Source organism: Salvia splendens, chromosome 16 (genome assembly GCF_004379255.2).
Source record: "Salvia splendens isolate huo1 chromosome 16, SspV2, whole genome shotgun sequence".
Classification (NCBI taxonomy): domain Eukaryota; kingdom Viridiplantae; phylum Streptophyta; class Magnoliopsida; order Lamiales; family Lamiaceae; genus Salvia; species Salvia splendens.
The window spans coordinates 9,581,469-9,595,801 of NC_056047.1; the positions used below are offsets into that span (position 1 = coordinate 9,581,469).

The 14,333-nt window shown below is 38.0% G+C and overlaps 3 protein-coding genes across 3 annotated transcripts; all 3 read left to right on the forward strand.

Annotated features, from left to right (window-relative positions):
- Nucleotides 1–4,490: 4,490 nt before the first annotated feature.
- On the forward strand, nucleotides 4,491–6,138 carry LOC121770938 (amino-acid permease BAT1 homolog). The gene is made up of 5 exons (XM_042167714.1): nucleotides 4,491–4,694; nucleotides 4,776–4,957; nucleotides 5,059–5,347; nucleotides 5,432–5,561; nucleotides 5,641–6,138. Exons 3-5 carry the CDS (start codon nucleotides 5,322–5,324, stop codon nucleotides 5,986–5,988), a joined length of 504 nt encoding a protein of 167 aa, XP_042023648.1. The 5' UTR covers nucleotides 4,491–4,694; nucleotides 4,776–4,957; nucleotides 5,059–5,321; the 3' UTR covers nucleotides 5,989–6,138.
- Nucleotides 6,139–7,678: 1,540 nt separating this feature from the next.
- LOC121770643 lies at nucleotides 7,679–10,167 on the forward strand. Its single transcript, XM_042167401.1, has 7 exons — nucleotides 7,679–7,801; nucleotides 7,921–7,996; nucleotides 8,063–8,121; nucleotides 8,206–8,360; nucleotides 9,043–9,253; nucleotides 9,479–9,652; nucleotides 9,961–10,167. The coding sequence occupies exons 1-6, from the start codon at nucleotides 7,799–7,801 to the stop codon at nucleotides 9,644–9,646; spliced, it is 672 nt and encodes a 223-aa protein (XP_042023335.1). The 5' UTR covers nucleotides 7,679–7,798; the 3' UTR covers nucleotides 9,647–9,652; nucleotides 9,961–10,167.
- A 922-nt stretch (nucleotides 10,168–11,089) lies between these two features.
- LOC121772722 (putative zinc finger protein At1g68190) lies at nucleotides 11,090–13,445 on the forward strand. The gene is made up of 6 exons (XM_042169921.1): nucleotides 11,090–11,382; nucleotides 11,596–12,002; nucleotides 12,295–12,627; nucleotides 12,701–12,880; nucleotides 12,964–13,151; nucleotides 13,232–13,445. The coding sequence occupies exons 2-6, from the start codon at nucleotides 11,649–11,651 to the stop codon at nucleotides 13,350–13,352; spliced, it is 1,176 nt and encodes a 391-aa protein (XP_042025855.1). The 5' UTR covers nucleotides 11,090–11,382; nucleotides 11,596–11,648; the 3' UTR covers nucleotides 13,353–13,445.
- The last annotated feature ends 888 nt before the right edge of the window (nucleotides 13,446–14,333 follow it).

Consider the following 14,333-nt stretch of genomic DNA (forward strand, 5'->3'; position numbering starts at 1 on the left):
GACAAGTTTTCTGCATAGAAAAATCTTATTGAAAATCAAACTGGAAAGTCTATCAAAGTGATTAGGACAGACAATGGTCTTGAGTTTTGTAATTCTCAAATGGACTCCATGTGTACTCAGTTTGGAATTAAAAGACACAAGACTACCCCTTATACCCCTCAGCAAAATGGAGTTGCTGAGAGGATGAATAGAACCCTCCTAGAGAAAGTTAGATGTCTTTTGTCAAAAAGTGGAATGTCTAAAAAATTTTGGGGTGAAGCCCTTCTGACCTCAGCCTACCTTGTAAATAGGTCTCCATCTGTTCCCTTAAAGGGAAAGTGTCCTGAGACAGTTTTCTCTGGTAGAAAAATTTCTCTGTCTCATCTTAGGGTGTTTGGCTGCAGTGCCTTTGTTCATACCAAGACTGACAAGTTAGAACCTAAGTCCAAGAAAGGAGTTTTCCTAGGTTACCCTGAGGGAGTCAAGGGTTATAGGATCTGGAACAGAAGTGAGCCTGGCTTCAGGGTCATTATAAGCAGAGATGTCATCTTCAATGAAGCTGAGTTCCCCTGTCTTAAACCTGCCCCTGATACCACTCCTCTGAATGTGGACAATGAGCCTCCTAGTGAGGTGGAGTCCACTGATAACCTCACTGAGGTGGAGGTATCTGAGGATACTCCAAGTGAGGTGGAGCAATTTTGGGTTCCAAATCCTATCACCCCTGGCCCTGCACCTGAGCCTGACCCTGACCCTCAACCTGATCCAGAGCCTGACCCAGTTTTACTTGATGACCAAGCGGTTAACCCTGGTCCAGACTTGAGTAATTACCTCCTGTCTAGAGATAGAGTCAGGAGACACATTAATGAACCTAATAGGTATACTGGTTTGGTTAACTTGATTTCTTTGGCTTTTAATGTGCATGAATCTGATGGTGATGAGCCCCAGTCTTTTAAACAGGCTCTTAAATCTAAGTTTTGGCATGAATGGCAAAAAGCCATGGAAGATGAGATGTTATCCTTAAAAGTTAATTGTACCTGGTTACTTGTTCCCTTACCTGTTGGTGCCTCTGTTGTGGATTGCAGATGGCTGTATAAAATAAAGAATGAGGTAGAGGGACTTAGGTATAAAGCCAGACTTGTGGCCAAAGGGTTTACTCAACAAGAGGGGGTAGATTATACTGAGATATTTGCTCCTGTAGTTAAATTTACAACTGTTAGACTTATGCTTGCTCTGTGTGCTCATTTTGACTGGGAACTTAAACAAATGGATGTTAAAACTGCTTTCCTGCATGGTGATTTAGATAAGCCTATCTATATGAAACAGCCTGAGGGATTTGTAGATCCTAAGTATCCCAATCATGTTTGCCTGTTAAAAAAGGCATTGTATGGCTTGAAGCAATCTCCCAGACAATGGAACATCAAGTTTAATTCATGCATGCAAAATCTTGGGTTTGTTAGAAGCACTTTTGATGCCTGCCTGTATGTGAAAAACCTTGATAAGGTTCCTGTGTTCTTACTGCTATATGTTGATGATATGCTGATTATGGGACCTTGCCTCAAATCCATCAAGTCTGTGCAATCTGCTCTGTGTAATAACTTTGAGATGAAGGATCTTGGTGATGCACAAAAGATTTTGGGTATTAATATCCATAGGAACAGAAAGGATTCTGTACTTGTGCTTCATCAAGAGCCATATGTGTTTAAAGTCCTGCATAAGTTTAACATGTCTGCTGCTAAGACTGCCTCAGTGCCCTTAGCTGCTCATTTCCTATTGAGTAAAGATTTGTGTCCAAAGTCTGAAAATGATATCCATGCTATGAAAAAGGTTCCTTATGCTAATGCTATAGGTTCTGTGATGTACTTAATGGTTAGTACTAGGCCTGATATTGCTTATGCTGTTTCTTGCCTAAGTAGATACATGTCAAACCCTGGACCTGTGCACTGGGAGGCCCTGAAATGGCTTTTGAGATATCTGAAACATACTTCTAAGTACGGTCTGTGTTTTATGAAGAGTGTTGATGGTGTAAATCTATGTGGTTTTGTTGATTCCAATTATGCAAATGATAGGGACAAAAGAAAGTCCACCACTTCTTATGTGTTTACTGTTTGTGGTTCTTGTATAAGTTGGAAGTCTCAGTTACAGCACATAGTAGCCCTCTCCACTACAGAGTCAGAATATATAGCCATCACAGAGGCTATGAAGGAAGCAATTTGGTTAAAGGGAGTTCTTTCTGAACTTAAACTCTTAAAATCTGTTCCTGCTTTATATTCTGATAGTCAGTCTGCTATTCAACTATGCAAAAACCCTGTTTTTCATGATAGAACTAAGCATATAGATGTTAGGTTCCATTTCATTCGAGATGTGGTTGAAAAACAAGAAGTTTTATTGCATAAGGTGCATACTGATAAGAATCCTGCTGACATGGGAACTAAATGTCTACCTGCTGATAAACTGCTCATCTGCATTAAAAGGTTGCACTTTGATTGTGGTTAGCATGTGCATATGCATGTCCCGGGGAAGACCTTGTTGATTCTCTAGACCTTGGTCTACTGAAATCTCAAGGCAACATAAAGACCTACTTGACTAATGAGCCTTGTCTCTTTGGTGTCTTGTTAGGCAACCTGGTTGGTTCTTGACTAATGAGCTCTGACTCTTTGGTGTCTTGTTCTGACCTTGTAGGCTGTGATGAAGCAACACGATGACCAAGGTTCTCCTCTGTTTACCAAAGGTAGTCCAAGGTGGAGTATGTGGAATTATGGACTAACATTTGGGCTGGGAATTAATTCGGCTGGGCCGTTTAATTGATGGCCCATTCTGTCTTGGCCCGTTACTTAATGAAGAGTTACCCCGATGGCTGCCACGTGTCACTCTCACTCGGATCTTGGCGCTGAGCCGTTGGATTTGAGGTGTGTTTCTCTTGAGTCTATTTGTGACTCTTGACTCTTCACTCTCTTCATTCGAACACTATTCTCTCTCTCTCTCTTCTTGAGCATCTGCTCTGCCTTCTCTCTAGAAGCTCTCTCTCTCTCTCGAAGCTCTGGCCGATTCTCTTCTCCGATGGCTTCGATCTCTTCTTTTTGGTGAAGATCGAGTGTTATCTCTCAACCTCTGTGTTGGTCTGGAGATTTGAGGGAGTTCAAGCGGTTGAGCTTGTCTCTTGTTGTTTCTGGGAAGTTTATCGGTTGGTTTCTCAGATCCGTGAGTTCTGAGGGTTCTTGAGGTTGTGTGATTGTGTTTCTGAGTGATTGGTTCTGTGAGGGTGGTTTTGTGTGGTAGCAGTCGGGTAACCCTAGCTCGGGGTTTAGATTGGTTCCACTGTGCTCCCTTGTGACTTGTTGGATAGGACGGAGGAGGTCCTTGGACCTGGTGTAGTCGTGGTTGCGACCTGAGCCATTTCTCTGTTCCTTGAGTTCTGTTTTTGTGTTCACAGTTTAGATCCATTTTGGATCTGTTTCCCTTGTCATACTAACAGTGTACTAGAGTGTGCAGGTGAACTGCAGTGATAGATCCGGTGCTTTTACAAGAGGATCAGATCTTGTAAATCGATTAGGATTCTTTGTTAATTCTTGCTTCTCTTTGTATCGTTCCTGTTTTGTGTTACTTGAATCTGTAATTGGCTTGTACTTTCTGAGATTAGCCATCTCAGACTTTTGTCAATACAAAGAGGTCCCGGTAATTAGTGAACCTCGAGTAATCTGATCCCTACAGTAGCATTACTTTGATGGTTCTTCTGCAGTTAGTGGCATTAGTGTGTTTGCTGTTGGGATTTTGAGCTCAATACACTTTAGGTAGGGAAGATAAATAAACAAAACACGATAAGAACACACATTTTCGTTATTTTTGGTCATAACACTCCAAACATAGATGAATATTTTGGGAAGAAGCTACCTTCCCAAATATTTTGAGCTCAATATTCTTAGTGATGGTTTCTGGTTTAGTGAATAGTTTATGTAGAACTTAGCTCCCTTTTGCTTGCTTGCAAGATGACAGCTTTTTTGTAGAGCTTGCTCCCTTCGGTCAGGCTAGCTTATCACTCTTCTAGGTTTCGTGATACAAAGTTGCTTCTTGGCCCTGGGTAGATGCCTATATTTTAACAAATCTCGATTTTAATCATGTCATAGTTCATAGTTTGTACGGTTCACTTTGTTGTTATTTCTTTTTTGTTGTCAATCATTAATCCAATGACATTGATGTAGTTTACAACTCCTACTTATTTACTTTTAGGTTTGATTTTCTTGCATCTGAGAATGCAGTTTGTTGTGCCTTTAGTGATGACTTCCAACTGCTCATCATTTAAACTATCTATGTTACTTGTTAATTTGGCTATTTTGATGTATTAACACATTTTTTGCAAAATATTCATACTAACATGATTTGTTGTTTTCTCCCTATGCAGGTTTAACATTGTTGGTCAGGTATTTTAACCACTCTATAATGCATCTCAATTTTTGTTCTTATATGATTTATTGTAAATGATAAATGATTTCTTCTACAGTGGGCTGTTACAACAAGTATAGATTTTTCGCTAGCACAGCTGATACAGGTGATGATTCTCCTCGGCACAGGTGGGAAGAACGGAGGAGGATACGAGGCCTCTAAATACGTAGTTATAGCTATCCACGGAGGACTTCTCCTCTTGCACGCTGCCCTCAACAGTCTTCCCATATCGTTGCTATCCTTCTTCGGACAGGTTGCTGCAGCTTGGAATGTTTTAGGTACTAAAATGTTTCTACATTTACTAGTGTTAATAAGCAAATATCAGACTTAACTATGATTCCTCCCTTGATTGCTTTCAGGTGTCTTTGTTATTATGATTCTCATCCCGTTGGTGGCAACGGAGAAAGCTAGCGCGGAGTTTGTATTCACAGACTTCAACACAGAAAACGGAAAAGGAATCAACAATAAAATGTACATATTTGTGCTAGGGCTGCTCATGAGCCAGTATACCTTAACCGGTTATGATGCATCTGCGCATATGGTATTATTGCATTGCTAAATCAATGAGAGATTTCTGCTTGAGACATTGTTTTTTCTGGAATTTTGAAGCTATGAATACTATGTGACATCTACTTGATCCAGGCGGAGGAGACGAAGGATGCGGACAGGAACGGCCCAAAGGGGATCATAGTGCAATCGGGATATCCATAATTGTCGGATGGGGATACATACTAGGCATCACGTTTGCAGTGACAAACATCCCGAACCTTCTGAGTCCAGACAGCGACGCTGGTGGCTACACCATTGCTGAGATATTCTACCAGTCTTTCAAGAACAGATATGGCAGTGGTGTTGGTGGGATCATCTGCCTAGGAATAGTCTCCGTTGCCATATTCTTCTGTGGCATGAGCTCCATCACGAGCAACTCGAGGTAAAACTAACCTATCCTCGAATCTCAACTTATCCTCGAATCACCACCTCAAGTAGTAATCTCACAACACAAACTGTCAAACAGGATGGCCTATGCCTTCTCCAGAGACGGCGCCATGCCATTCTCCGCGTTCTGGCACAAGGTCAACAAGCACGAGGTCCCCCTAAACGCTGTCTGGCTGTCAGCGATCATAGCCTTCTGTATGGCGCTAACGGTATACACACATTTCCAAACCCAAAACACCCTTCTTGTTTCCAACCACATTTTAACACTTTCTTGATATCTATCTGCAGTCACTGGGAAGCTTAGTAGCGTTTCAAGCGATGGTATCCATAGCCACCATCGGGCTGTACATCGCATATGCTTTGCCGATCTTCTTCAGAGTGACCCTGGCTCGGAAGTCTTTCAGACCGGGGCCATTCACCTTGGGGAGGTATGGAGTGTTCGTTGGATGGACTGCGGTCCTGTGGGTGGCAACGATCTCTGTGCAATTCTCGTTGCCAGTGGAGTATCCGATCACGAAAGAGACACTGAACTACACTCCAGTTGCAGTTGGAGGGCTGCTGATTATAACAATTGGTTCTTGGATGGTAAGCGCTAGGCACTGGTTTAAAGGTCCTGTTACAAACATAGGCAGCTGAAGTAGTTTGTGGTATTTTTGTGTTAAGGTGGAAATGTATATTGATGGACACAATCATGCCTGTGCTTTTTGTATCTTAGTGTTGTAGTCTAGTATTGTGTTTCTTGACAATGGGAATTCTTAATTTGTGATCTATTGTGATTATAAGTAAGCCTATCATTTCTTGAATTATGGTCATCCAACTTTTGGATCTCAATTTCTAATTATTTAATGAAAAATTACAAATGGAACCAAATCAAAAACCTGAACTGGAACCAAAGAATGCCTAAAATATGGAAAGGCCTTAATCGAATAATCTATTGATTTGTATAGCCAATTTAATTTTACTAGTACTATTTCTTTTTATATCGAAAAATCAGCTTTAAATAGAAGATTTGGAGTGCACTTTTCAGTTTTGCACCTCGCACATATACTACTAAATTACCAATTCTTTTACTCATTCTTTTTCTTCTAATTTATCCGACATCAAATATTTTTGTTCTAACTTTCTATTCTTCAAAAATCAAAATCAATGCTCTAAATAATTCAAATAACAATCCTTTCATTGTTGACACAAATTTGAACAACAATTTCTTATCTCAACAAAATGACATGGATTCATACAATTTGTCATGTTCCCAAACACGAGTTCAAATGAATATTCACTTAACCCATCATTCCTTCATTGCTTGCAAGAAGAATTTTTACAAGTGAAGGCAAAAAGAAACTCGTTAGAGGAGATTTGTGTTGGTTTGTAATTGCATTAAGATTTTAAATTATAGTACTACTCCCTCTGTCCTAGCTAAGATGACACATTTTTTTTCGCACTTGTTTTGAAAAAATGATGATAAATAGTTAAAATAGAGAAAAAATAAAGTAAGTTAGAGAATATTGTAGAAGGCACCATCTTCTATATTATTATCTTTTTTACTTTATTTTCTCTCTACTTTAACTATTTATTATCATTTTTTCAAAACACGTGAAAAAATGAACGTGTCATCTTAGCTGGGACGGAGGAAGTACATAAAACTAAGTACTTTTAAAAAAAAAATCAACTAATTCACATTGCAATTTAAATACATACTATATGAAATTGGTTACAAATAAAACTACCATAAAATCCAAAAAATGGAATCGTGATTGAAAATTTTAGGTTTTATTGACATAGCCACTATCGTAAGCTTTCAAGTGAGTATTCGTTGGGATGACAAGCCAATCTGAAGTTTGAAAGTAAAAAATAAATCTGTAATCAAGAAACCAATCGAATTTTTTATACGCTATTTTCGATATAAATGTAATTTTTTTTTCGATATAAATGTAATTTGAATGTTATAATAATACTACTCTTTCGCCAATAATATTTTTAGTTTGAGCTGACTTGTGTTTTATGAAATACTAATAAAAAGTGAATGTATAGAGTTTGTAAAATATAGTAGTATAAAAGTACTCTCTCCGTCCACTAATATAAGAACATATTTGATCGGGCTCGAATTTTACGAAATATAGTAGAAAGTGGGTTAAAATGTAAGTATAAGGTGAATCGTACTTTTATATGTTAGCTAGTTTTTAATTGAAATGTGAGTGAGATAAAGTTAGTGGAATATTGAATCTATTACAAAAAAAAAAAATTAAAAAATAGTTATTCTCATAAAAACAAAAATGAAAAATTACTATAAATTTATCTCAGGAGAATTGAATATGGCACTCATTCATTCAAATTTTTTAAAATTGTGCCGCGGAAGAAACATAGAGATAGAGTCCAATACACTACACTATCTCAATCGATAGTTTTCCCTATATCTGAGTTTGAGCGACCCAATTTGTCTGCATCAATGGTGCGTGCGATCATCTGTTCAGTATTCATTCTGAATTTCACGAACGCCCTGCTATGCCTAGGGTTTAACCCCCCTTTATTTCCTTCTGATTCAATTGACGTTGATTTATAATTTATTAGGATAATTCAAACGATGAATTCGAACCCCTCTTTGATTATACTCGCGTGCAGCCTGCGTCGGTCATCTGCCTCGATGGTCAGTAATCCTGCAATGGATTGTGTGATTTTTTTTCTGATTTTTATTGATTTGTGTCTTCTGCAGATGACCTAGACGGAACACCTGATTTTGCCTCTAAGAAACGGAGAATCTCTGATACTACGGTAAGTCTTCTTCTTCTTCTTAGTATCAATTGATAGGATGCTAAGGTTAATAGAATTGGGTTTTTGCCCTTTGGCAAATATTAGGATGAGAAAAAACAAGATGTGAACTCGAAAGATGTGAAGGTGATAGATTGTGGTGGTAAAGAAGAAGAAGAGGAGGATTGGTTGCCTCCGCCGCCAAAGAATCTGGATGCTGATTCTAAAAGTATTGGCGAGGACTCAACTTTGAAGGCCCTCAGGTATTCTAGTAATCGAAGTGATCTATTTTCTTCTTTTCTTAAGAAAGGCTACTGTGTTTCTCTTGTTCTAACTGCTGGTTATGTACATAAAGGTGATGCCAGCTACTTTACTTCTTTGAATTGTGACTCGTGTAATAATCCTACTCTGCTATGTTATAGCGTCTGATTTTCTTCGTAATAACTGATGTGTTTTGCTCCTTCGTCGATATGGCACCAAGGATGGTTGAAAGAAATTTCATTGCGTTTAATAATTTATGCTCCTTTATATTTTAGTTGCTCATTATTTATGGATATTTCATGTTCTAACGCTGGAGTCAAATTGGAAGATGAATGCTTAACTGACTGGATAGGATTTGGATGACATCGTCTGTTTACATTTTCTGAATATGATTCCTGTCGTATGAAATGATGATGTTTTCTACTTTTTGATAATGTCTAGATTTTAACCGGTTAGAATGATGATGCACTGGAGTGAGAATGTGTTTAGGAGTTTTGTTTGTTTAGTTTCTGTAGAACCTCGATCGTGTATCTGAAATTGATGGAATGTAAAAATGTGAAATATAGTCATCATAGGTACTGTAGCAAGTATGCCATGGGACCAGTTGATGGATTTCTGTTTCTTTGAAGCTTTCTTATTAAGAATTTTTCTACTTGCTATTGTCTAAAAAGGCCTCATTCATAGGTTAGAAAGGCAGGAATTGGCATCTTTTGCACGGTCAGCTGATGATGTAGTTCGAGCTGTTGAAGAATCTGTAAGAAAAGACCTTAGTGCTTCCTTACAATCTTCCCCAAAATCTGTTGCCAAGCAGCCGGTGGAGCCTCAACGTGAGAGGGCAAAACTTGTAATATCCATCCAGGACAAAGATGAGCTTAAGCAATTTCGAGTGTACATGGTAGGTGCTCTTCCATATTCTCTGTTAACTTAGATTGACAGCATATATTGCTCTCAGAGGTAGAATGCTGTGGAACAGATTTGATGTTTGTCTGATTCGCTTATTCCTAGCATTAGTCTTGCATTCTGAAGCTGATACAAGCAGTATGGAAGATATGATGTTGTTTTCTGCTGCCAACAAAAATAAAATATTACTCCACTTACTAAATCAATCATCAATGTGCAGGATGATAAATTTGAACGACTCTTCAAGATTTACGCTGACAAAACTAACTTGGATGTGAAAAATCTTGTCTTTTGCTTTGATGGGGACAAAGTAACTCCTGATCAAACACCTACTAGCCTTGGAATGGAGGAGAGCGACATCTTAGAAGTGCACGTGAAATCAAGCTGATCCCAGGTAAAGTAGCTTTCTGATCATGTTTACCTTTCATTTTCTCGTTGAATCACGAAAGTTGTTTTTGGGGTTTTTTTATCAGTGCTGTCTTTATTTATACGTTCTATTTTGGGACGATAGCCTCTTCTGCCGAACCTGCATATATGCATGTTGCATCTACTTGTGTGAGTTATTTGACAGCTATGCTGTTAATTAAGAAATTTTTCTAGCCAACGGGATGGATTAGATGACCATATTCGGTCAAAAAGTTTTTTACATTGAGTTCGTCTAGTTGTATTTCTAACACACTTGATGATTACCTTCAATTTCAGGGTGTCAAGCTCACTTCTTCAGAGAGAGGGAAATTTTTTTTATTCTGGAAGAACCTGCATGAGATATTTTTCTTCTTTTTCAGCTCATCACTTTTCTTTTGTTCCGCAACTGCAAATTGAAGAAGCCTTTTCTTTACTGAATTGATTGCGGATTTGGTGAAAAACACTGTTTCTTTGTCAGTTGTTGTATGGTGTATATTTTTGGCACTGCTCGTTTCTTTTTTGTTTCTAAGTTTTTATGCCATTTTTGGGTATGAAAGAAAATATGCTCGTTTTAGTTGGAAAAAGTGCTTTAATCTGCAGGAGCAGTTGAAATTGGAAAACTTATTAACTGTGTATTCATTTAGTAGAAGCAAATATCATGAGTATCATGGACTAGTTGTTTGAGCTTTTGAACAACATATCGCCATGTCTAGATGATTACAAATTCATTTTAATCTTTCAATAAATTAACAATTAGTACTATATTTCAGTGGCACCTGTAAGATCAGGAGACACCCTGAAGTTGAACACCATATTTAAAACTAATGAAGCTATACAAATAGATTTGTGTATTTAATTAAATTCCAAAAGTAATCTTATACATTGGTCTGTTTAGTGCCGTCTAAGATTGAACAATCAAATACTACCTTTTAACCTGTTTAGTCACTCAAATTATATTAATAAATTAGCTTGATCTAATTAGTTTAATGACTAAATGTCATCTTTGGTCCCAAACAATATGAAGTAATTCAAATTTTTCTAAGATATTTTTTGATAAAATATAGTAGTACTATGTAATGATATAAACAATAATCCATCCAAAAATTTTAGAGGCTACTAGGAGAAAATCAATCAGTCTACAGAATATCAGGCATGTTGAATGACTATTGTGATAAACAAAAAAATGGTAAACTGTTGGGGTTTAGATGAGAAGTGAATTTGGAAACGGAAAACATACTAGTTGATTAAGGTTATTAATAACTAACTCTAACAAATACAGTTGGGTGTCAGAGTATTGTGTGAGTTTCCCCATGCTTTGGGGCAATCCTTCCAATGACGTGGCGAGTTCCCATTGGGGTGAGGCGCCAACTATTGCCGTACTATCACATGCTGGATTAGATAACACTTTGGATTATGTCACTCACGCCCACCTCAGCTCCAAAAGTGCATCCTCCCCTTTACAACAGAGATAGAGAAACAGAAAGACAGATGGATTAGATAACATTTGATGAACATTACTAAAAACCAAACCCCTTTTTCTACTGTTTTTTTGCTAAAATAATTATCATCAACTTATGATAGCCCTCACTCGCTCAGGCTTCATGTGATTCATTCTATCTTCTTCACTTTTTGTTTCTTCCAAAAACCTTCCCTTTATCTATGAACAAAGATTCCAAAAGGGGCTCCTAATCTTCTATTCCTAAGCACAGAGACTCACAGGTTGGTTTCTCTCTCCTCATCATGTTTCAATTGAGTATAAATCAACATAGTTTTGCTAATCCTTCAATCAAATCTGGTCTATTTATAGCATTAGATCAAAACGTGGGATTCCTAAACCAAGCTATACTTCCTTATTTGATGCTCACTTAATTCAAACCTGTTTCTTGCTTTCTTGATCTTGATCTTGATCAAAGCTACATGTCAATTATGCAGGCTCACACCGCCATGTTCAACCTTCAGCTTTACTAAGTGAAAGGAAAGGGGCAATGGAGAAAAGGTGTGAATTCTGCAAGGGTTTGAGGCCGGTTGTGTTCTGCAAATCGGATGCAGCGTACCTCTGCCTCTCGTGCGATGCCAAGGTCCACTCTGCCAACGCTCTATCCTACAGACATACGCGTACTCTTGTCTGCGAATCCTGCAGGAATCAGCCTGCATTAGTCCGATGCCTCGACCACCATATGTTCATGTGCCAGAGCTGTGACACCATCCGCCACTCCTCTCTCCATCACAATAAGAAGATAGTTAGCTGCTATGTTGGATGCCCCTCTGCTAAGGATCTAGCTGAGTTGTGGGGGTTTGAGATCAAACAGTCTGCTGAGGATTCAGATGTTTCATCATTGGTTTGTTTTGTTTCCTTAGCAAGTTTTGATCTCATGAGTTTGGTTTTTGGTTATGTGGGAAGTGTGTTTGCTTTAGTGTTCGCGTCTGGTTTCGTTTCGTTATCTTAGCCAGTTTTGATCTCATGTGTTTGGTTTTTCACTTATCCAGAACTGGAAGTTAGCTGTCTCGTCTGGTTTAGTTTGGTTCGGTTCGGTTCGGTTTTGGTCTGGATTGATTTATTTTGGATGTTGATATCTCATTTTCTTGAAATCTAATTAAAAGTAGAGTAAGTAGTTCTTGAAAATTTTCTAGGTAGTAAACGATGGAAGCCAGGACAAGAGTAGGTGTTGTATGATTCTGAAGCAGATCTTGGAGTTGGAGAGGCTTCAACTCTCGGAGGGGATCGATGATTCATGTCTAGCACATGTGAAGGAGCGTTCGGGACGATGGAGTTTCAAGCATGAGGCAACGTGGAAGGAGCACAGAATGCTCGAGGATCAGCATCTTGATCATTCTGGTCATGACTTCCAAGTTAGGAAGAGTGAGGAGTCTCCTTTTCACCAACTAGACAGCTTGGCTGGCAATGGGAATCCGATGGCCGGGGACGCCTTTTGGCAGAACAGAAGCCCTCTTCACAACAATGAGGTTGTCTATATCCAACTTACATAGTTATATGGTGCAATGAATCAGTGTGACAGAAAATGAAATATCTGTGCAGATCTGGGCTCAAAACATGCAAGATTTGGGAGTTTGTGATGAAGTGGGAAGCTTTGAAGATGTGAACATCCCTGATGTTGATGTCACATTTCAAAGCTTTGAAGAGCTGTTTGGGAGTGAGCAAGAGCCCACCAACTCCTTTGAAGATGAGCATCCATCATTTCATGCCACCAAAATTGAGGTTTAAAGATTCATGCATCTCTTTTTTTAATTTACTTTGAGGTATTTTTGCAATTTGTGTCTTTGATTGCCTTGTGTTTGCAGCAAAGCAATGATATGGACAAGGAAATGGCTACTTGGGTATCGTTGTTTTCTGTCTCGAGAATCACTGGCGAGAGTAGTGTGTCCCACAGTAACGATGACGAGACATTTCCTAAACACGTGTCGGGTGACGTGGACGTTACAAAGCTGAAAAATGCCACAATGAGATACAAGGACAAGAAAGCTTCAAGGTAAGTCCATGTTGTGTAATAATATGCAAATTAATCATAAGTACAAAAGATATATATGGTATGTTGTTTTGTTGGTTTAGGAATGAAAAGCAAGCCCAAAATACTTGTCCAAGATCAAAGTCCAATTTCAAGAAAAGGGGAAACAGTCAAGTTTTGAAGGCAGAAGGTGATTGTGGAAGTAGTGTCTCTACCATCATCTGAAACTCTCTTACTTTCTCTCTACATTCATCTTTTTTGTTGTACATATACTTTACCCACAGAAATGACTGATCAGGGCATTTCACCATTGCTTCATTTTATTATCCTTCTTTTTTTCTTATATCAATGTTGCTCTAACATTAACACCCCGGGAAATTTCACAAGAAAGATTTTGGGGAAATAAATACTTCGATTAAATATGTACATTTAACTAGAAAATTAGATCAATGTTGTGAAAATTGATGCTACGACTACGAGAATCATTTTTATGCGACGAATAACCAAATTAGAGGTCATTTTTATGCGACGAGTAATGTTTGAAAATATTAAATTCTATTCAACCCTTATGATTTAAGTCCTCAAATCGTAGCCCAATTTTAAACAAATTTATAGTACTCCATTAAGTTTAATTTTAGAGGAGCCCAAATTGATGACTTGTGCAATTATTGAGCGTAATGACAAAAAGGGAAAGAAGAGGAATGATTATGTATCCAAACATTTGCATAAAAAACTCAAATTTGGGTAAGTTTGGTATAATGAAATAATGGGCATATGATTTGATAAAAATCTACCTTTCACATCAGTAACAGTGGAAAAACCCTCCAAACTAATTTTATTGCATCATTTTTTCAACAAGGCAAGGGGATCCAATGCCTAGGCGTGCTGTCTGAGTTGTTGCCACCCCATCCTCAAAATTCCAATAATTTTTTTGTTTAAAATTATTTATCTTTTCTACCCTAAACTCATCATCTATTTGTCCGTTTTCATTTTAATTTTTTTTCGTAATAACTTGTGTAATATTCACAAATATTTGCAGTAAGTAGTAAGTATTTGAGTAAAGTTATGATAGTTAAAGAATTCATGCATCCGCAACATAATCAAATATTGGAATAAATTAAAATAATTAACACCAACTTACTAATATTGGAAAAGCCCAATTAAACTTTATTGCAATTACAAACTGGTGTATCTCTGTGCATCTTC